The following is a 23824-nucleotide window of genomic DNA, read 5'->3' on the forward strand; positions in this document are numbered from 1 at the left end:
TCCGGTGTATTCACATATCTCGCGATATTACAGTCAACGCCGCCTACCGAGTGTTTATATTGACATGCTCTAGTAATATTTGCTATTTCAAAGTTTTTAAACATTTTAATGAGTTTCTGAAGAAAATATTTCACATATCCTACCTTATTTTTCATTTACTATCCTATTCCTCCATTGCATAAATCGGTCTCTCTACAAAACACTCTTCTTTTTTTTTTCAAAAAATAAAAAATGACAGGTGTTGACGTCATTCATACCTTCATTACATGTCACTTGACCTTTTGACATCATTTTTGGCGGGAAAAAAATGTATGGAAAGCCATTAGTGCATATAAAACAATTTGTGAAAATTGAAAAGTCAGTTTCATTCTGTCTTTTAAGGGAGCCTGTGTAAAGTGCCAAATTGATATTTTATCTTCATCATATAGAAATAAAATAGATTCAATGATATAAAAGGACCAGAAAATCACAACAACACTAAAATTAGGTGAAGGGGATTTTTTTAATCCAGTCACATGGTATAATATACACCTGTAATTGGGAGTAAAAGATTCTTAAACAGAGATCCCTTGGGGGTAATAAAAGATGAACAGTAAACTTTGGAAACGCATGTTTTTATGTTGTTTTTAAGTTATTTTTTTAGATATGAATACAAGAATGCTGAAATGATATTTTTGCTATTAAAACTGAAATGGCTTTCCATATAAATAACATTTTTACCAGTGCACCGGTAGCATGAAGTCTGTTTAACTACGTCATACAAAATGGTCGACCATTGTTTACATTTCTTGTGAGCGAGAATTTCATAGTAACAGAACTCTGTAATGTATTTTTAAGAGGATTAAATGTTAATGAAGTTGTTTATTCCTTCTTTTTTTCAAGTCAGTCAAATTTTATCTGAAAAGCACCTTGTATAAAATATGAACACCGGTATCGTGGAGACCCGGGCTACATGTAATAAAATGATGTATTTCACATGTAAGAGAAATACACTTTTCATGTGTGGAAAAAAACTTAGTGATGTAAAGCCTGAATCATGAATTGTTATTTTAATCTTTTACCTGTTTTCACGGTTTTTTCCCTGTCCCTTTTTTAAGTCTGAAACAGTAAAAAATGGCCTATTTAGGACCCAAACACTGTTTTTCGTTTGAGAAATGTTGTTAAAAAAGTGGTCACTCTTTCGGCGCCGCCCCATTAAAATGGTACATAAAGGGGATGCCAGAAGCGGGGGTGTCCCCCTTCTGTTTGGGAGGTCGGGAGGTAACGTGTATACAACGCTGAAAAGTCTTTTACTCCATCTCAATCCATTGTTAGAAATTAGTTTTGATGGGGAATAAAACCAATGCGAATAGTTATTTTTCGCAATTTTGAGACGTCACCCCGTTGCCATGGTAATAGGAAATTTAAGATTGAGCATGCTGTTACAGAGGCTATGGTCCAGTCAACATTTGTGCCAAGTTTTATCAGTATTGATGCATTTTTCATAGTTTCGTAGCGGTTTGAACTTGTAAGACGAAGCTTTTCAATGAAAACGACCATTTTTCACAATATGCTCAATTGTAATTGATAATGTCAGCCAACGTGTCCCACTCTAGATAATCTTGCGGTCTGTTGACAATCTGAATAAAATTTCAAAATGCACGTGGGAATCAATGTAAGAGTCACTGACCAACTCCCGATTATTTTGGGACGCACAACATTCAACCCGGCTCAAGTCAACCGGGACCCAAGCTCCGTGTAATCCGGTCCCAGAATTGGTCAATATGTGGCCCCAAAACTGGTCATTGTGGCCGAACAATTTGTCAATTCGTTCCCCAAATTGTTAATTGGAAAAACATAGATTTTCAAAAAAAATAGTTATTTCATATTTTGCAATAAAAAGAATTTTAACTCATTAAAACTTCCATGTGTTAGCCATATACTGAGGAAAAATTAACTGACTTTTTTGGTAAATCTAATTGTTTCAATTAAGTAAATATGTAATACTTAAGTGATAATGAATGGTTTTGTTATATAAAATTAATAAATATGTGTGAAAATCAGATGTTGATTTTGTTATATAAAATTAATAAATATGTGTGAAAATCAGATGTTGATTTTGTTATATAAAATTAATAAATATGTGTGAAAATCAGATGTTGATTTTGTTATATAAGATTAATAAATATGTGTGAAGTATCAGATGTTTAACCAATTTTAAGCATAGAAATGATTTATGACTAACTTTGTGGTTTGTCTTGTAAACATGTATAGATACCATGCACTCCAGAGTGATGTCCCCAACAGCCTGAAGAACTTTTCTACTACATTGCATACACAGGCCCAGAATCGGGGAGAAAAGAAATGGAAGAAGATTCTTTGTCCAAGGTGATATCAAGCAATGGAATATATTTCAAAAAGATCATTAATAGTTTTTAGTGTCCAGCTTTATTTGTCATCCAATGAAAACGCTGTATTTCTTAAAAATTATGTGTGCTAATTTTCATAGAAGTAAAAAAGTCGATACTATATTGAAATCCGTTCATAGTCGCCTTCTATTTTTCATAGTGCTTCATAGTACCGCGTAGTGACGTAATCAAGGGCCAAATAAAGCTTGACACTAAATATGTTAGTGTTCATCCTTAGCTGTTCTACAGAAATTAGAAACATTCTCCTGTCGCTATCGCTCCCGTCGAAGTTTTTAATTTCTGTAGAACAGCACGGATGAACACTAACATATACGTAGTTAGAATTAGTTGTAATTGTTTGTGTTTACAGAAATTATTATATAGTTACATTACCTAATGTGTTTTTATTAATTGTTTGCTTTGAAGAAAAAAAGGTGACAGGAACGTGTATATCAAAACATACGCATACCCTGATGATGATAATTAAACTTTCTGAAGACAATTATATCTTGTGTTTTCCTTCTTCGTATATTTTAAAGTTATCTTGATTATTATTCACGTTTCTTTCTGAAAAGAAAAAAATGAGCTATATTAATAATAGATTGGACCGGTTAGTGACAGTCGGTCATAAATTTGTAAGCCTGGCTTTATACGCAACTTTCCATTATAATTAGGTAATAAAGTATGGCAAGGAAGAATATCAAAATGAACAAATGATCAAATTATATGGAAATTTTACTCAAAACTTCCAGATTTTAAACAAGAGGCGATGAAAAAGGGATTGTAAAGTTTTTTTTCTGACACGTAAGGCAATCAAAGTTTAATTAAGTAAATAAAACTCTCTTTTTAAAGATGACAAGATTATTTTTGTCGAGTGTTTCTTCGGTATATACAATTTTGTCGAGCGTTTCTTCGGTATATACAGAAGTTTTCTAACGAGATCCGTTATTTTTTCTAGGAACTCCGTGACATGTTATCATAAGAACTCAATCCTCCGTGACTTTCATAGAATGGGTCTGTGTGAACAGTCACTTAACTAAAATTGACCAAGTTGCATTCATATTTGAACACCCCTCGTAATCTGGAAATTTTACTCAAAATTACCAGTTTTAAATATAGAGGCGACGAAAAATTGAATGTAAAGTTTTATCCTTTTTTTAAAAGACATCTTGGTAAATATCTTTTTTCTATACTATTCCCTTTTAAAACATAGCACTGATTTTATCGCCTTGTGTAATTGAAATTTAATTAAATGCATGAATATGTACATATATATCGTTACAACAAACAAATAAAATTATTCTGTATTTCTCCCAAATACTAGTAGTTTTTATGTTCCCCGAAAAATTTCGGGGGAGCGTATAGTCGCCGGGTTGTCCGTCCGTCCGTCCGTAAGTACGTACGTCCCGATTTCGTGTCCGGCCCATAACTTTGTTATTTGATGTCGGATTTTAAAACAATTTCACAGAAATGATCACCATATTGAGACGACGTGTCGCGCGCAACATTTTGGTCGCTACCTTGAAGGTCAAGGTCACAGCATGACCTCGCAGCAAAGTCGTGTCCGTTCCATAACTTCATTATTTGTAGTCGGATTTTAAAACTATTTCACAGAATTGATCACCATATTAAGACGACGTGTCGCGCGCAACATTTTGGTCGCTACCTTGAAGGTCAAGGTCACAGCATGACATTGCAGCAAAACCGTGTCCGGCCCATAACTTTGTTATTTGAAGTTGAATTTTAAACTATTTCACTGAAATGGTCACCATATTGAGACGATGTCTCGCGCGCAACATTTGGGTCGCTACTTTGAAGGTCAAGGTCACAGCATGATCTTGCAGCAAAATCGTGTCCGGCCTATAACTTCGTTATTTGAAGTCGGATTTCACAACTATATATCACAGAAATGATCACCATATTGAGACAATGTGTATTGCACAACATTTGGGTTGTTTTTACACTTTGAACTTTGTCTGTGACATAACTCTGACACTATAAGAGGTATAACTTCCTGTGTCCAAAACCTATTCGGGGAGCATCAACCGGCTCTTGTTTTTCTAAGATTTTCTTTCTACTTTTTAAGATTCCGTTAAATTGTAAAATAAAGTTAATAATTAGACGAGAAGAACCAGAATAGATATGATACAAAAATGAATAAGCCTGTGTCTGTGTAAGGATTTCTGTTGCTAATGTTGTTATAACTTGTAGGCCGACCTATTTGCGCTATGTATCTTTGTGAATATCTAATTTTTGTATTATTCTTGTAATTTTAAATCTATGAATGTATTCAAATGAGTTGCAGTAAAGTATGAATAAACTAAAATAGAAGGATGAACAAAAACTGATTAAGAAGACATACAATTTAAGTTGTCTGTTTATGATTCTATATTTAGAAAATATTCTATTAAAAGAGAATTTATCCGAGATCTTCTGATGTACGTTTTTATAGGAGCATCACAACATTACACTGATTATACATTCTTAACCAATCGCAACTTCTCGGCCCTTTTCGCCAAACTTCGAAATGGATTTGTTCGAAATAGCCACCATTTTCCGTTTGATGTAACGTAAATACATTCATAAGACATTTTACATAGGTTACAGCACCCCTTTTTGTTTACATTTGATGTCACGTTGTAGAACTACTTTCGCGTCGTATTAAATCCGAGGTGAGTATGAATAATCGGTTTGGTGTTCCGAATAAGCTACACAAAGAAATGTGAAGACATCGATAACGCAGCTCAAAGTACAAACATACGCGAAAGTGAATTTCTGTTAATTTAAATAAATACAAGAAAACCGCTCAATTGATAATTACTTCAAATCAACAATGGGTGCTTTGCTACTGTATTTTGATCAATTGATCAAACATGTAAGGTTTTCAAAGTCCATAAATTTAAAAAAAAATGAGATAAAGTACTTCATTACTGTACATGTTTCCTGTCTTATACCATCAAACAAATAATTTGCCCCAACTGTGAATATATAATTGTATCTAAAGTAAACCGGGGACAGAAGACACAGCATAGTGTCTATATTAATAACACAATACATGTACTTTCAACGCTTATTTGTTAAGTAAGATAAGAAAGTTTCAATACAGAAAAAACACTAATTTTAGATTTATTTAAACTTGATTGCGAAACAAGTTCTTGTAACTGATGCATTACTTTCGAGTCCACTTCCTGGAACCAAACAGAACTGGTGTCATATAAAGAAACATGGTCGTGGCCCGATTAGGGCTCGAACCTATAAACCTTTTTTTTTCAAGCACAAGAGGTAACCCCGTTTATTGCCCCGTAATGAGTAAAATATGGCCGGGGACTCTTCCACTAATTCACCTTTCAATTTATTGTAATGTTATGAAAAACATAAGGACACAATGCATTTATATCATTCATAATTTTTTATTATATGATCTAAATATATCTCAATCTCATGTCCAACAGCAGTCAAGACTTTTATAAATGATGTGTAGTATCATAATTCATGCTCTAATGGATTTCCAGTCTAAAATAGATGAGACTCCATATTTCAAAGCCATACACCGTAGACGTTAAATACGCGTGTTACTAAAATAATTGTGCTTTTGTTCTTTATAGCTTTCTCGATAAATATTTCAATACTTACATTACTAAAGGTACACCGAATGTGAGTATAACTTGATTACTTTATGCCACTCGCAATCGTTGCCAGCCTAACAGTGCGTTTTTTTTCCGCGCTTCAACGAGGAAAAATTTGTACATGTATCAAGGTTACTTTTCTGATTTTTATTTCTTGCCATCTCCAATTAATAAAAGCAATTAATGACTATGAAGCCATGAATTGATGTGATATTCACCGCAGAAAGTCATATTGATCTCGGCTATCGCCTCGGTCAATATGTCATCTGCCGGTGAATATCACATCATATTCAATGGCTCAATAATTGTATAATAATATATACAATATACAGAAGAAATGGATTACTAGTAATAATTAAGCATCTAAATTTCTAAAAATCCATACTTTCAGATGGAAATGCCTTCAACTCTAAGGTCCTTCCCAGTTTCTTTCCTAGCCTTTCTAATATTTCTTGAATAGGCGTAACAATGCACGTGTAATCTGACGTTACTCCAATTGCCATCCCTATACAGTGCAGTTTGTTATTTCTGTCAACAGAAAAAACAGCAGATCCAGAGTCCCCTTGCTCGAAAAAGATTTTCCTTGCAAACGAGTCTACCTGAAGCTGTTTTAGCATTAAACGACTCTGAATGCGACCGCCATATTGTATATGTCCCATGTCATCTCTTAATCTCACGGCCATGTTTCGAGTCTGAATAGCACCCTTGGTTAAACCAGTTTGTTTGCCAAATTTTATAACTCTGTCATGGGCGTAGTCATGTCCAACAAATTGTCTTGCATCTTTGACACAACCATCATCGTAAGTTGGATAGGAACTCGGGGCAAAACCTTCAAGAAAAAGAAGCACTTACAGAATTCATAATCCCCCGCCGAACATTAGAACAGTTATAAAGAGAGGAGAGCATATAAACACTCACTGACATTGAAAAAGAAAGGGATATGATAAATATTCACCCATACAGTTTCAAGCTGATATTTCTGATACGTTTTCAATTAAGGCCTTGACAAAAAGATATACATATTGCAAATTAAGCATGGGAAATAACAAAGGGCAATAACTCAAAATTATGACGCGAAGAATTGTTGTCAAGTGCAATCATCTTTACTTTGATCTGTTTTCTAATGAGGTATCAATACACTATTTTGAAGTTTATTAATAATTGTCTAGACAAATATTTAGCAAGCAAATGAAGAAAAAAACATAAGAAAATGTCGGTAATTACTCTGTCTTTTCTTCAGTTGACCGACTACTTATTTCATATGATTTTTGAAACATCGTCGAGAGACAAATGACTATCAGACTCAATGCTTTCTCTATTGAGCTAAGCTGTTTGACTTAAAAAATGAAGTATAAAAATTAAAAAGGGCAATAGCTTAGAAATCATTTATTTATCTTGTGAAATGCACTCCCTCATCACTGAATTCATAAATCTTTAAAGTTTAAAGTTGATACCTCAAAATCCTAAAAAAACATTGATATTACTTTAAAACTATGAGAGTAATAATGAACAGGACATGTCCGCGCACAGCATGGTCCACTTTTCTCAGTGTTGGATAGTTAAATAAAAATGTCATATAAGAGGGAAACAATTTCAATTTGATAGTACAGACATTAATCTTAGTGAATATCTTTGGTACGTTTTGAGAAATTTACCATATCAAAAAGGTGAATCAAGAATTTGAATTCACAAAAGAGGACATGATTCAGCAAAAATAATAGCCCGTAGCAACGCATTTCAACTTTAAAATTGAACAAGTATTCCAAGTTTGACGTGATTAACTTTGTAAGTCTTTGCAAAATTGACCTAAACAAGATGAAAATAAGACTTATAAGGAGAATAAAGATGCAAAAATATATTTTATAATTATGTGCCTTTCTGCAATTATGTTATACGATGTATTGTAAGTTTGGAATGAATATCATTGATAGTTTCTGAGAAAAGTTAGCTAAAGCTATAACGATTATAAAGTTATCATTTAAATGCTCAAGAGCTATTCCCCTATGGATTTCGTAATGGATAACTTAAAAACTTTTTGAGCTATGGTCTTAAAAGGAAATGAAACATGAAAAATGACAAAGAGCAATAACCTAAACTTTACGATGGGTAATGTCGTGATTCTTAAGCAATGAACTCTCCCTTAGTAAGATATATCTACTTATATTTATCTGTTTATATCTTAAGTACTTTATAGTATCTCCCTTTTTAGGAAGAGTTATCATTACCGTGCACCGCACTTCTCCTGTATGAGCTCAATCAACACATTAAGTTTCAAGTTGATGCCTAAAATACTTTACGGATTCCCGAACAAATGTACAAATGCAACACATTTGTTATGAAAAATAACAAACGGCAATTACAACAGTATGCGTAGAGCAGAATAATTCAAACAGAAGTCCCTTATTTTCACTGTTAACATAATGTTTTAATCTTTAATACAGTTTATCGTGCAAAAGCTGCGTATCACATTTAGTGTGCGATGTGAAAGTTCAATGACGTAGTGGTTAATGTTGAGGTCAATTGCCTCTCACTACTATGGGTTCGAATTGCCCCAAAAAGTCAGTTGTGCCTTAAATCTTGCAGAAATTGGTCATCCGGAGTCTTCATCTACCGGTAAAGCTGTTATGTCATTGTATTGTGTGACTTACATTCCCAATAAACAGACATCTTGCCAAAATAAGTAATGGAGGCAAAAATGTTATATAGTCATACTGTGTAAATAGAAATACCTGTGTCATCTAAATCACTCTGTCGTATACCAACGAAAGATCCTCTACTCGGAGTACGAGTCGGTTTTATCACCACCAATGCAGCATCGATATTGGTACTTAGTTCTGCAACTTTTACGGTGCCACACCGTCGGTTATTCAATGCCATTTGGTGTCTCAAACCATAGTCACTATCTGCCGGCTGTACTACATGTATTCCTAAAAGTCTCCCATCAGGTATGTCTAATGGTTGAAATAAATGCCGAACTGTAAGGAAGCAAAGCTCATTTGTTTCCTTAATGCTGACAAATGGTCCGAGAGAAGCGCTGGGTCCACCATTTTCTTGTCCAATGCTGCAGCCCATTGCAAGTTCCCTATTCCAATCACAAGGACTCCTAGTTAATGAAGAACACAAAGAAGAATAGCCTTCCCTTACATCAGTGGGGTAATATGTTTTAGATGATGGATGTTTTAGTAGTCTAGGGAATTCAGGCTCATTTACTGGAATATAGGATTTGCAGCGACAAAGTAAAACAATGCATGGCTCTTGTAGCTCATGTAGTATGCCAAATTTTGAAGAGCGAACATAACCCATTTTGATAGCTTCTAAGTTTGTGTGTTTCATCATCAATGATTCCGCATGAAAAGCGATTGTTTCGTCTATCTCTTTACAACTTTGTGAATCATATTGATACTTCTCATTAATGTAAGATCCTGATTCTGTCGATTTTGAAAAGAACGGTTTCTGTATCACGGAAAAACCCTTAAATGTTGGTGGAAGATGGTGACATTCTTCCATTGTAAGACAAAGCAATACCGGATTTTTCGCAATATTAGGAGCATTGGCCGGATAAACCGTAGCAATATCGACACTTGATTCAGCAAGTTGATTACACACCCGATATAGATATTTTTGCAAATTCGGTACGCCGTTCTTTTCTGAAATAGATTTATAAAAACTGAATTGTTAAACATTATACATTTTGTATTTTGTTAGCTTAAAGTTGAAAGTAATCAAACTCTTTTCATAACAAATGTTCGGAGATCTTAATTTGCTATAATAATATTTATATTTCAAAGCAAAGGTTTTATGGAGTGTTTGATCATTACAGTGAATTATATGTTACTAGAACAATATTTACAACAATGTACAATGTATAACACGGTATGAAACCAACCTTTAACGTTTTGTTTAGTTTTCACTGGTGACTTTTTATGAGCCCATTGGCGACGTTTATGAGAACGGCTTCTGACTACAAAGAAATTATAGTTATATAAACAAATAAGTCACTTACTATTCCTTACAGTATTGATAAAGATATTATACCTAAAACAGCTTGATATTTATAGTAAACAGTTTAATAAAATTGCTACATTTTTGCTCATTGGCCATGGCAATTCAGACAGACATTGTTTCCTTCGCCATTGCTGACCTCACCCCTGTAAAAAAGGCCCTGTTGGCCCTGTTCCCCTTTCTGAGGGTAGATCTTTTTCAGTCCATATCATATTCGAGATGATTAATAAAAATCAGCAGGCTTTTCCAGAGGATCGTTTTATGCTCTTCGGAAAATGATCGTTAAAAATGTAAACGGAGATCTTTTTCAGACTTGACATTGTATACGAAATCAGAGATCACTATACACAATAACTTTAAAATTTTCTTAAATGTTATTATGAAGGACAGAACAAAGGAAGGGTAGACAATTAATTACTGCTACATGTGCCATACAAACCTAATTTTCCTCTTCTTGACTTATAATTTGCATGTACCTTGATCGTTTTTGTTTTTGCCGATTTTGATTTTGACTTCTGTTTCCATTTTAACAAAAAATTTAATAATAAAGTTGCCTTGAATTGAAAGTAATTTAGACTTATTTGAACAAAAAGGGAAAAATTTTTGAAGCAGACTTTTAAATTTTAAAAAAGGGAATACATTTAAAATTCTACCTTCGATAAACGATATAAAATTTTTTTTGGTTAGAAGATAATTAAATTTTATACAAAACAATGTTTATTGTAAAATTTGCATATTTGAAATTCACAAACTGCATATTTGAAGTAAACTTTCAAACAAACAAACACACCGGGTTTTAAGTGTGTCACTTTTACTGCTGATTTTGATTTCTTTCCGGCTGTGGATTTCAATCCTAATTTCTGTAAACCACTTCTTACAACAGGGATATCGTCTTCCTGACTTTCCACTGATTTCAGTATGCCTAGAAATTATATAAAGGAAAATACAATTTTGCACATAAATGATATTAACAAAATATATTACAAAATTACGTAAAAATTGCAGACTCGAGTCATTTCATGGCGCATTATGGCAAAACGTGTAATATTCCTCACGTCTTCAGTGGTATTCAACACTAAATCGTCTTCGACGGTATTCAATCGGAGAAGCCTATAATTAAAAATGTTTTAGTATCATAAGTAAAGGTCAAGTCAGGTGCAAAATATAGTTAGGACTTGGTTTGATCTGATGACATCTGGGCATTACTCCGTTATCTCTATCATTGGTGAACTCTTAAAGGCATATGCACGATTTGGAACTGTATATGACATTGATAATGTTATTACCTTTTAAATGACGTCTCGAAGCACCATGAATATGGTCTGGTATAGGATAATCTGAAAAAAGGTATAAAAGAAAGACAAAGAAAGAAACCATCAAAAACTAATACACCTCACAACACTAATAAGCAGTGTGACATAATTGTACCACCGGCTAATTGATGGGCTGTTTCATTGATTGGATGTTTCTTGTTTTGTTTATTTTAAAATTTAAACATAGAGTTCCATCAGTTGCTTTTGTTTGCATTTGAGATATCTTTATCATTTAAATGAATAGTATGCTTGATAAAAAATGTTCACGCCTCAACAAAACTTGCACATTGGTTTATACAGAATGCTTTTGGTTAAAATGCGTATGAAGCCATACGCTTATAACCACAATTTCCAATCCGTTCCTCGAACTAACCAGTATTGAGTTTCTTGCTCAACTTCAATCAACGGCCTGTCCCAGACGAGGTTTAAACCCATGCGGCTAGTGTCATTTGATTACTACATGTAGTTCGACGCGCCAAGCAGCTGACCATGTCTTTTCTATTATTTTACCTGTATGCACTATGAGTCGATGGAGTGTGATACATATGGAAAGAAAATAAACAAGGAAAGGTGGCATTAAATCGTCACATAAAGCGGTTGTGCTGTTAGTCCTCCTTCGATGGAAAGCTATCCCGATGCTTGAATCTTACATCGATTCCCCACAAACAACCTAACCATCAGTGTCTACAATGTTTTCAATGTTTCTGCCTTGGGCGTTCTTAAGGGATTCTGTTTTTCTGTATTTTACACAGTGTACCTTGTCCTTAAAATTCAATCAAGATGTTCATTTCATATTCAATCCATATTTTTGTATAAATGATTATTGCCAACCCCGAAGAAGACTTTGAACATGATGCCACATTTAAAATTGCATTTGATGCAAGTGTTGTGACATGTAGATCGTTATGGGTGTCCTCTATTTGATGCGTGATTCCATATCTCACCATTTTGTTCTGTTTGATCAATCGCTACCCAAAGTAAAACGGCCTTTAACAAAAGTTTTGTGTGCATATATTCATTGTGAACGGTAATCGACTCCATTTTTGAAAATTCCATACAACTTTTCCACCGTTGGTGAAAATTTTGAAATAGAAAAATGCAGTTTTTCTCTTAAAATGACAAATTTCAGAATAAATTAAGTTTTGTTAAACCTAATTCAAACCTACCAATACATGAACCTGTGCTTGAACTGAGCCAGCCCCTTGAGTTGTTTCTAGAAAGTATATAATTTTGCTGTACATTGTCCCCTGGTATGACATCAACGTAATCGGAAAATTCAGTAAAACACACAATAATGAACATAATGAGCATATTCATGATTGTTACTTAAATCGCCGACAAAAAGTACTTATACAAATGAAATTCTACAAATTCTATATCGGAAAGACATTTCATTAAAAACCATATGACAAAAAATCTATCACCTAATGAAAGTCAGCAAATGCAAGGGTGAATGAGGTTTTGTTTGTTAGTTTATTGTGCTGTTTTTTTGTTGTTTTTGTTGTGGTGGTGGTGGTGTTCATGTTGTTTTATTTTTCTTTGTATTAAATTTGATATTTTAAGATATACATGTTTGTTTCAAATAATCCTCCAAATCTGCCAGGGTATTCAGTCATTGTCGGAAATGTGATGAAAGATCTTATATTGAAATTACCGGACAATAGCTTTGTCTTTTTAAACAACTTGACAGATGAATAATAAATAAGAAGGCAATATCAAGGGTTCGACTTCTCACATATATCTGTGGGTTTTGTTAGTTAACATAATGTGGGTTTTGTTAGTTAATATCTGTGGGTTTTGTTAGTTATTTCATTTTGAAAATAAAATTTAAGCATATTCGGTGTGAATTTCATATCCCTGTGATGGTTTTTTAAAAATATGATCAAGATTGCATTACAATTTGATTCTCATTCTTTAAATGTTAATATAGTGAAATTTATTTAAATAGACCAAATTAAATCGCCATTTCAAGTTAACAAATTTGAGGGACATTGTCTCAAAAATGACGAAATGTCTTTCTGGTTCAACCCAAAAAACATTTCATGGAGAAAAAAATCATCTGTAGTAGTAATATTCTATATCTAAGACGTTAATATACTGTTAATTTTGAAATGTTCTCGAATTTAAGTGTTCAAGAAGTTCATTTGTTTAGTTCTAGAATATGTGAAATGTGGTGGTAACCGAGAATGACTGCAATGCCACTGAACTTGAAATATGTATATAAATTCATACCAGAAGAATATGTGTATGAGTGTCTTCTGACTTCTTGTTGAAAGGAACCTGAAGGAGAATCAATTATATAAATAAATGACCAAAGTGAAAAATATATTGAACTTATCAATCTAAGTATGAAACAGATAATGTCTATCAATTGATACGATATTCAAAACATATTTATCCTTTCTTGGACGATAACATACTTATCTTATCGTTGACTTAAATTCATTAATATCTAAAGTTTGAAATCATCGTCCGACTAGACTGAGTTAAGTTTTTTTCAGGTAGCAAGTCAAATCAAAATTGTCACAAATATTAAACACTATACTCTGCATTTAAGTTCATTTCAGTGACTTTAATACATTATGACCCTTTCCCGGAACTTTAGATTTTTTCATGTTAAGAAGCTTTTTCAGCTTGCTAACGGAAGGATTTAAGTTATAATCAGGTTGCTGCTTCTGTCCAAAATGGTGCACAGAAAGGCATCTGGGGCCTTTTTCCACCCACACGTAAAGCTGGAAAGTCATCATAATACCATTATTATGTTGATGTTACATAAACCCACCAGAGACGCCCAACCGCATATTATCTCACAAAAAAAACAGCAAGCAGAAACAAACAAATAAACAATTTAAAAGTTCATAGATCATATTTAAAAAGCATTTATAAAGGTACAAGATAGTTGAAGTAATTTTTAGCGTGGTTATTAAATTAAGTTGTAAAGAGGTGATCGATAGTAAAATTTTAATAGTTTCGTCTATGTAACATTTTGAGCATTTAATTATCAAGCATTGTTTCTCTTTTACATATTAATGATACAAAATCAAAATGTTGCTATTTATAATAGTATTAGCTGTATGATATGGCAACACATTCACAATCTGCTATCAACATGAACTTTTTCAATATTATTTTTTCTTTAGTTAGGTTTTATGTGGAACCAACACAGGAAAGATCATGCGGCGACTGTCCAGCTTTACTGGTGGAGGAAATTATGTGACCCTCCATGCATTATTTCAGCACGGGCACCTAATATTACTATCGATGTTCAGACAGCTAGCTAGATAACCTCCTCACCTGAAGAATCTTAAAATATACTCATGTCTGTTTTTTTTTAACATTTAAACAGCTTTTTTATCTACAATGTATTTCTTTTTATTTTCAAATATAATAATTTTTAACTACAAATTCTACTGTTAAAGACAAGTTTGAATATGGAGAAAAAATCTGACTCAAATTTTGCTACTTGCCTATATGTGAACCGTTGAGTGAAATGACACTGATCCTCGAGTTGTTGTCGGAGGCATTTTCGTACACTTGTAATCGTTCACCTGGCGGTTCTCTTTCAATAGAGCCTGAAAACGCACAAAAACAACAAAAAAGCGCTCAACAATGAAGAAATTAACTATCAAGTTTGTAATATATTTATAAAACATTTTGAAAGTTCATAGGTCATTGTTAAAAGCATAAAGGTACGGGACAGTTGAATTAATTGACAGAACTTAATACCGGGCGTGATAATTTAAATAAGTTGTAGAGAGGTGATCGATGGTTAATCGTCGTACAAAGGACAGGCACTTATCTGAAAATGAAAACGGGCCAATGACTATATTGGAAAACATCTCTTGAAAATTAAAAAAAAAAGAAATGTTTATATACTTTCGTCAACGTTATTCGAAGAAAAAGCTCACTCTGAAAAATAACAATATGTACACAGTTGTGTCATAATACTTTTCTATTTATTGATTTTTTATAAAAAAATGTTTTCAAATATGTATTCCGAATAAGTCAGTATCTGTGAAAGAAGTCGCCTGAAATGTGAGGTAAGACAGGTCAAAATATATTTAAAGGGGCTAATCTGCGCATGTCCAGCTCCTGTGATCTCTCAAACTTTCGAACAGGACAGACTACTCATATGGGATAGAAAGATCCAGATCAACATTTCTCTGTATTTAATTAAGTTCGTTGACCTCATGACCTTGTCCGAGTGTTGGAATCCTGCCAGGAATTTTGGAAAGAGAAGCTTTGCGGTTTGCACACGGAAGGACTTAAGTTTCAGTCAGGTGACTGCTCGTGAAAAAGAAAACAAGAGAGGCTACATACAGAGAGGGAAGCCTGAGGTCTTTATCCACCCACTAGTAAAACTGGAAAGTCGTCATATGATATAATGTTGATGTGACTTAAACACACCACCGCCCAAACGCGCCCTATCTCACAAAAACAAACCAAAACAAACAAATAAACATTTTGAAAGTTCATAGGTCATTGTTAAAAGCATAAAGGTACGGGACAGTTGAATTAATTGACAGAACTTAATACCGGGCGTGATAATTTAAATAAGTTGTAGAGAGGTGATCGATGGTAAAATTAAAATAGTCCCGTCTATGTAAGATTTTTGGTATTTTATTATCAATCATGTTTCTCTTTTAAATATTTATGCTACAGAATACTTAATTTATTGCTACAGTATTAATGATATTATAAGCTATATGTCCATAGCTGCAAAATTACCAGCTGCAATCACCTATCTGAATTTGAATAGGATTTTCTAATATTGATCTCTGCTTTTTGGGTTTTACGACACAGCCAATGTCATGAGGTGACTTTCAAGCTTTACTGATGAAGAAAATTATCTGCCACTCTATATAATATGATTTCAGCACGGTCACTAAAGTATTACCATCGACTTTCCGAAAGCTGACTGGATAGTTTCCTCACCTGCAAGAATCTTAAATGATACTCATGTTTACAATGTTGACTCTGCGTTTTTGTGTAATACTTACACAGTTGTTTTTTTTTTTATCTTTTTTATTATTTTAAGATATACTTAAATAAATTCTGTTGTAACAGGAAAGTTTTAATATTGAGGGAAAAAAATCTGATTTAAATTTTGCTTCTTGCCTAGATTTGAACTCTTTAAAAGTTGATTGTTAATCGGGATGAGGTCATTTTCGTATGTTTGTCTTCGTCCTTCTGGTTCTTTTTCAACGTAGCCTGCAGAAAAAGCAAAACGCACAACAATGAAGAAATAAACTAACAACGGAAATGGCTACAAATGGCAAAGACTTACATGCAAATGAAATCATGCCTACATTGTATACGCCTAAATTATTAAATATATCTTCACATGTAATATATTCATACAGTGTTGCCATCACATGTTCACGTGGCTGTTTATTATCATTTATTACTATAAATGTTTTTGTCTCATGTTTTTGTATTGGACATATGCAAACTGGGATATATATTCAATACAACTTGGAAAACATCTTTTGAGAAATAAAAAAAAGAAATGATTACTTTTGTCAACGTTATACGAAGAAAAGCTCTGAAAAATAACGATATGTACAATGGTGTGTGCTATTACATTTTCTTATAAAATATATCTTCAAAATTAGTTGGTATCTTTGAAAAATGTTGCCTAAAATGTGAGGTATGACCGGTCAAAATATATCTAAAAATGCTAATATGTGATTGTAAACTGCCACTACTAATTGAAATACTATTTCCATGTGAGTACGACAGGCTCATGTGGAGTAACCAGTATCAGGAATATTTCTCTTTACATCCGCTTTGAAGAGTATTCAAATAGGCTAGAACTACTGTTAACTACATTGAAAATGAGAGCCGTGGGTTAAATCCCCAGAGGAGTCAACTTTTTTTCTTCTTTCTTTTTTTCTTTTAACATTATTTATGTATCTCTCATGTCCAATTTGGAAAGAAAAAAGTGTTTAATTTTGATTTTTTAATTTATATAGGTATTTATTGGCTAAATTATGCTAAATCTAGTAATAAATATGGTACCTGATATTTTCAAAGTGTAATGGAATCAAAACTAGATGGTAAAAGTATTTCATATTTTACAAGATCAACCAATATATTTCTTTAAAAATTTAGGGAAACTTTGAAAACAGGCACTCATTTGGGTAAATTTTAAGGATTTTTTAAATTAAGCTCCCTAAGTAGGAAAATGGTCAGACACGTGGTAAAAATAGGTGGGGTAGGGTATCATTTTTATACAGATTTCATAAATTTTAAGTAGAAACCATTATTTTGCTTATGTGGATTGTTAGCTGAATGGTACTTTTTGTTTCTTACCATTTTTCATTAGAGTGTTATTGCAGATTATTTAAAGGTTCCTCATTTCTAAAAGAATGACAGACTATTCTCTCGCTTACCAGTTCCTCCCCCTGACGGTTCTCTCCCAAACCGTTTCCTCCCCTGACAGTTCTCTCCCAAATTTGAAATAAGCAGACAGTTCTCCCCCAATTTTATTTTTATAAGTTATAATTTTAGTTTTGACTTAATCTAATAACATGTCTTAATGAAGATTATGTAAAGAGTGTGTTTGATGCTAAGTGCATTTTATGTTTTATGTTTATCTGAAAAGTGTTTGTAAATTTAACACCTTTTTTAGGTATTTTAATCCTATCAACACCTTCATTGTGAGAGATTAAGATAACTGGACAGTGATTGATATACACCTGTAATTATGTTAATGTCAAGTGATATTTATTTATTTGTTAAATAGCAAATAACATGGTAACAAGTGTGTTCTAGAAAATAAATAAGCAACAACTGGTATGCAATCACATTTCACATACTTTTATACAAACTTGATTAAAGGAAATGTAGACATTCACTTGAAACAATATATAAGACCAATTAATTACTAAAAATATTTAGTCCTCAACGTCTTTTCACAGCTATTTTAATCTAATCAACACCTTAATTATCTCTGACAGCAAACTTAATGCACATGTGTGTTGGACACCTTTCTTCATTATACAAAAATATGACATTTTGGTATAAAAATGCATTAATTTATCTTTTTTTTCTTATAAATTTTATTCTTATTTATTAAAAAAATAATAAATAAAATAAATACAACACAATATAGTTAATTCATTTTAATTATTTTCAACGACTAAACACGTTAAAAAGTGTACATTAGATCTAATTTTAAGAAAATCAGAATAATTAACTATTATGCTAAAACATTTTCTTTTCTAATTTATATCAACTTACCCATATATTAAACATCTAAATACTTCGATGATTTTTTTCTAATTTATATCAATAATAATTTATCAATTTATTAAACATCTTAATGCATCCATAATTTTTTTGTGTAATTTTTATCAGTTAATAATAAACTTACCAATTTGTCTAACATCTAAATACTTCAATACAATATTTTTTTCTCTCCCATTTTTATCAATTAATAATAAACTTACCCATTTATTTAACCTCTTAATACTTCAATTTAAATTTTTTTACTAATTCATATCAATTTATATTAAACTTACCCATTATTTAACATCTATATATTTCAATAATAATGCATTAATAAAAATAACAATGGGGAGGAACTGTCTGCTTATTTGCAAATATGCAGACGGTTCTCCCCCAAAATAGGGAGAGAAACGTCAGGGGAGGAACTGGTAAGGAAGAGAATAGTCTGACTACCTTCTAAAAAGGGCCCTCATAACATCCTAGCTTAAGTTCAGAAAAGTGGCCATAACTTGATTTCCGTACGGTAAACTTTGTTTAAATTGTGCATACAGGTGTACTTTAAGGTATATATCTGACCTATGATGTCAATTTTATAGTTCCTTATAGTGCCCATTAGGGTCGTAATACCTTAATGAAGAGATGTTGGCTCTTTTGTTCCGAAAGGAGTCTATTTTACAAAAGAAATTCCTTTGAATACCTGGCTGAAAGGCGATTTCTAGCGTGTTTTGAATTGCTAAATACTTGTTCATTATACAACCATACGTCAAAAAATAAAATGAATATGAAAAACAATTTTCGAAATGAAGAAAAAGAAATACAACCTGGTGTTATTGTGTTTGTTCCACAAATGTTTCCCATTTTAGTCTTTATTATTAATTTTCCAATCTAAGAAAGTATTTAATAATTATCCTATTTCATATTTAAAAACTTTTCTAACTTAGATATTTAAGAGAAGACAAACAATGCAAATTCGACTCTAATAATTAATGAAATAAAGTTTAACCAACCATTGTTTGAAAGACAATGCGACAGTGAAATATGAGATGTCATAGTTAAATTGAATGCACACCTTTACTTACAGTGTAAGCACTTCCGTAAAGTGCCTCCGGTTGAATTTTATCATATTCCAATGCACAAGTGTAAAAGTCGATAGCTAGAATAATGAAAGAAATTTTATTCATTTTTAGAAATAAAAAAATAATTTAAAGTCTGACCCCCAGGATATGGACAGAATGAAGAAATGTTGGTGCATTTTAAAATTTCAAACGCATTAAATCTTAGGTCAATATTGCCAAAAATAAGTACTGTTATTAAAAAAAAATCTTATCTCGTACTGAAGTCACAAGCAAAATCATAATACCACTAATACCAGTACAGTAATAGTGTACCAACAATAAACATACTAACCATTGAAATTGAATTGAATTGAATGTATCAATGCTCATGCTTTTATCATATCTTCCGCAGCCATTGAATGTATGTCTATGAATATGTAATATGTTTATTATTATATTTTAATAAAATAATTTAATAGAATGTTACGTATAACCCATTCCTTCCCCAATCAGAAAACCCTGTTAAAATGAAATGCAGCTACTGTTTAATTAGCACAACAACAACAACAACAATAATAATACGGTGATTGGCAGAATGTTTATCACGGGTGTTAAGTCCCGATAATTAATAATACATGTAATTCTCGAAATACTTTTAAATTAAAATTAATCGAAAAAACATGATAACAACCATTTATTGATTGATTGGTATTTTGTTTTTTAATTAATTCATAATGTAAATACCATAACAATGAGATCATCGCTACTTTGACAAGTCAATTCAATATATAACATAAATTAAATAGACATGTAAAATAATTCATCGCCGATATAACATGTATTTGTTACAGAAATATCAACTAAATCTTTAGAAAATGTTGAAATGAATAAATACACAATGCACAAATCGCGCATTTTCATTATTATCATAATTCTTTCACTTTTAGTCAGGGGTCTTATTTGATATATGATGCCAAAGCTTTTTATATTAACATAAATTATATATTATAACTGCTATGTAACCATCCTACAATTCTATGTAACATAACATTAAACGAATAAAAAACCATTTTACCTAATTGTTTTCAATATTTTATCGGATACTTTAATGAAAAAAATTAAAATATTTGCTTTTTGCTTTAAATTATTTCTCTTATAATCTGTGATTCTAAAGCACAATAATTGAGATAATGGTCGAAATGTCTTACCAACTAGGAGTCGAAAAGTCACGTAAAAGGGGTCGAAGTGTCAAGGGGTCTAGAAGTCATCTTAATATCGTTAGGGGTCGAGAAGTCAACGGGTCTAAATGTCTTACTTGCAAAACTACCAGTTTCTACACAAGAGGCGATGTAAAATTGACTATAAAGGTTTTTTTTGACACTTAATGTACGCTTAATCATCAAAGTTTAAGTTTAATCAAACCCCCTTTTTAAAGATGAAAACTGTCATTCTTGACGAACGTTTCTTCGGTATATACAAAAGTTTTCCAACGAAATCCGTAACGTTTTCCAGGAATTCCGTGACAAGTTATCATAAGAACTCCATCCACTTTGACTTTCAAAGAACAGTCAGTTAAACACATCTTGATAACAATCTTTTTTTTCTACTATTCCCGTTTCAAACATAGCACTGATTTTATCGTCTTGTTTAATTGAAATTTAATTAAAGTGTACATGTATATCGTTACAACAAACCAACAAAATTATTCTGTATTTCTCTAAAACAGTTTTTTTCTAAGATTTGTTTGTATCTCATCTTTAACATTCCGTCAGTGTCGCGTAATTATCACAGTACAGTGATATATACACTCAATATAACTTGAATGATACACCATTTTTTCCTAAAATGAATTCCGCGTCTAATGGTATAACTTTTATGCGAATACTATGATTTCCAAAACATAGGAATGTCTTTAAGGAATATTAGATATGATACAAAAATGAATTAGCCTTTGACAGTGTAAGCATGGCTGTTGCTTATGTTATATTAACTTTTAGATCGACCAATTTGCACTATATATATTTGTGAATATCTAATTTTGTATTATTCTTGAAATTTTATATCTATTAATGTATTCAAATTATTGTTGTATTAAAAAGTTGCAATAAAGTATAAAAAAACTAAAAAAGAAGGATGAACAAAAACTGATTAAGAAAAATACAATGTATTTTATCTGTTTACTATTCTATATTTAGAAATTTGCCATTGTTCAAAAGAGAATTTATCTGAAATCTTCTGATTTACGTATTTATTGGATCAAAATAGTTTTCTACCCACAAGTTCAACATTATACTGATGATACATTCTTAACCAATCGCACCCTCAAACATCGGTATAATTTAAGGATTATTAATAATATCTGAGATGTTCCGATTGATTCTTCAGCAGACTCTGAACATTTAAAAAAAACCTACCAACGTGGCATTTTATTGAATTTAAATTCTATTCTGGATGATGTCACAGAGCCTACTACAATTTTATCACAAAAAACCACAACAAAACAACAACACCTTTTTGTTTGGAAATTTGAGCTGGTCAAGAAAAGTAATTATGGTCCAAACTGATATGTTTTTAGCGTATGTTAAACCGAAATACCGCATCAGCTATATGCATTCTACCTACTGTGTTCGAGGTCCTTATCCAACGATTGGCAAAAAACTCGCGATTTACGCGATTTGTGCGTAAGTAACTGATAAACTGATAGCCAGTCCATTTGCACTTTTGTACTTTGATAAATGCATGTCTTTGCTTTGTTAGACGTCCATTCAGCAATAAAGACAATTTTTGCATTCCTATAGGATTTTTGTTTTATTTTAATGTTTTATAAGGTTATACATGCCCACGAAACGGACATAATTTTGTATAATGAGCACAATGAATGTTATCAAACTAAAATTTATTCTCAAGATGGGATAAGAAAAAAGAAAATTACACATCAACATCAGGGATGTTTATGTTATTTTATTATCTACCGGTTTCGACCTACCGTGAGGTCTTCATCAGGATAAATTTTGGCAGAAATTTGGGCCTGAAGTAGGATGGTAAGTTATTCTATATATTGAATATAATATCATTATGGAAGTTTTAAAATCCCATATCGCATGGATACCAAAATTCAATACGAACATTTATTTTTATTTTAATGTTATGAAAGATTATATATGCCGGCAAAATGGACGTATATTCTCGGCGCAACGGAGATATTTTTCTTAACCTCTGTCTTTGTGCTGAATTCATTTTAAGTGTACCAATCATTTCGTTTTTACTTTTTATCCAATTTATTTTGCTACGACCAGACCTTTCAATCTTTGTCGCAACACACAGACATTTCAGAATTTCGACCATTGCATTACTTTGTGAATCTATGTATTAGCCTCTACTCTTTTCAGAAAAAAATATGCAACTTATTAAACGAGCACATACTTAAAAAGATCAGTTAGTGCTTTGGATATTCAACTGTAATAGAGGGCTGATTTTGTACATTACCCGTGACTGTTCACATCATTTGGCTGTGTCTTTGATGTGCACAATCAACATTTAACTTGCTAACGTCAGGGACAAATATGTTTAAATAAAACTAAAACAGCTCTACGAAATACCAATCGAGAGTCTTGAGTGGTCAAGCATAACATTCTCATATTCTACAAATCCGTGGATCTCTCGTTCTACCAGACTTCTCCCGATAGTCCACATATGTACTATTCATACTTATTACACGCACACGTTGCATATCATTAATATTTATGCAAACACTTATGTACCGTTTGACGAGGGGACATCACGTTTGCCTAATTTTAGTTTAAACACCGCTTCTGCGAAAGCAACACGTTCCGGATGAATATCCATGTTGTTATTTAATTTGGTAACTTTTGCAGAAATACATCGCCGAAGATTCCACTACCCTTCTTTACTCAAACTATATTCACATTTGCCGATTGTACTACATGAATTCCCGGTTTAAAAAGATACCAAACTGTATAGCTCGTATGTTTCTTTAATGTTGACAGTTATAACGGCCCGAGAGAAGCATTAAATCTATCGTTTTCTGGTCTAATGCTGCAAAACATTGCAAGTTGCCCATTCCATTCAGATGTATTTTTAATGAATGACGAACATAACGCAAAATAACCTTCTCTTACATCAATGTGGGAAAATGTTTCAGAGGATGGATGTGGCAGTCATTTAAAGAAGTCCGTTTCACCTTTTGA

The 23824-nt window shown here is 32.3% G+C and overlaps 1 protein-coding gene across 1 annotated transcript; it reads right to left on the minus strand.

The window, feature by feature from the left end:
* Positions 1–6317: 6317 nt before the first annotated feature.
* Positions 6318–10531, minus strand: LOC132755847 (uncharacterized). Its single transcript, XM_060746777.1, has 4 exons — positions 10455–10531; positions 9900–9974; positions 8743–9660; positions 6318–6842 (listed from the first exon to the last, which is right to left on the minus strand). Exons 3-4 carry the CDS (start codon positions 9518–9520, stop codon positions 6385–6387), a joined length of 1236 nt encoding a protein of 411 aa, XP_060602760.1. The 5' UTR covers positions 9521–9660; positions 9900–9974; positions 10455–10531; the 3' UTR covers positions 6318–6384.
* Positions 10532–23824: the final 13293 nt, after the last annotated feature.

Source organism: Ruditapes philippinarum, unplaced genomic scaffold (genome assembly GCF_026571515.1).
Source record: "Ruditapes philippinarum isolate M1 unplaced genomic scaffold, ASM2657151v2 ctg608_1_1_1_1, whole genome shotgun sequence".
Lineage (NCBI taxonomy): Eukaryota > Metazoa > Mollusca > Bivalvia > Venerida > Veneridae > Ruditapes > Ruditapes philippinarum.

Excerpts from the sequence above, each read along its gene's own strand:
- LOC132755847 (XM_060746777.1), bottom strand. The coding sequence starts at position 9,520 with ATGGAAGAATGTCACCATCTTCCACCAACATTTAAGGGTTTTTCCGTG. Across the intron at positions 6,843-8,742 it reads GAGTGATTTAGATGACACAG|GTTTTGCCCCGAGTTCCTAT; the intron begins GTATTTCTATTT and ends TTTTTCTTGAAG.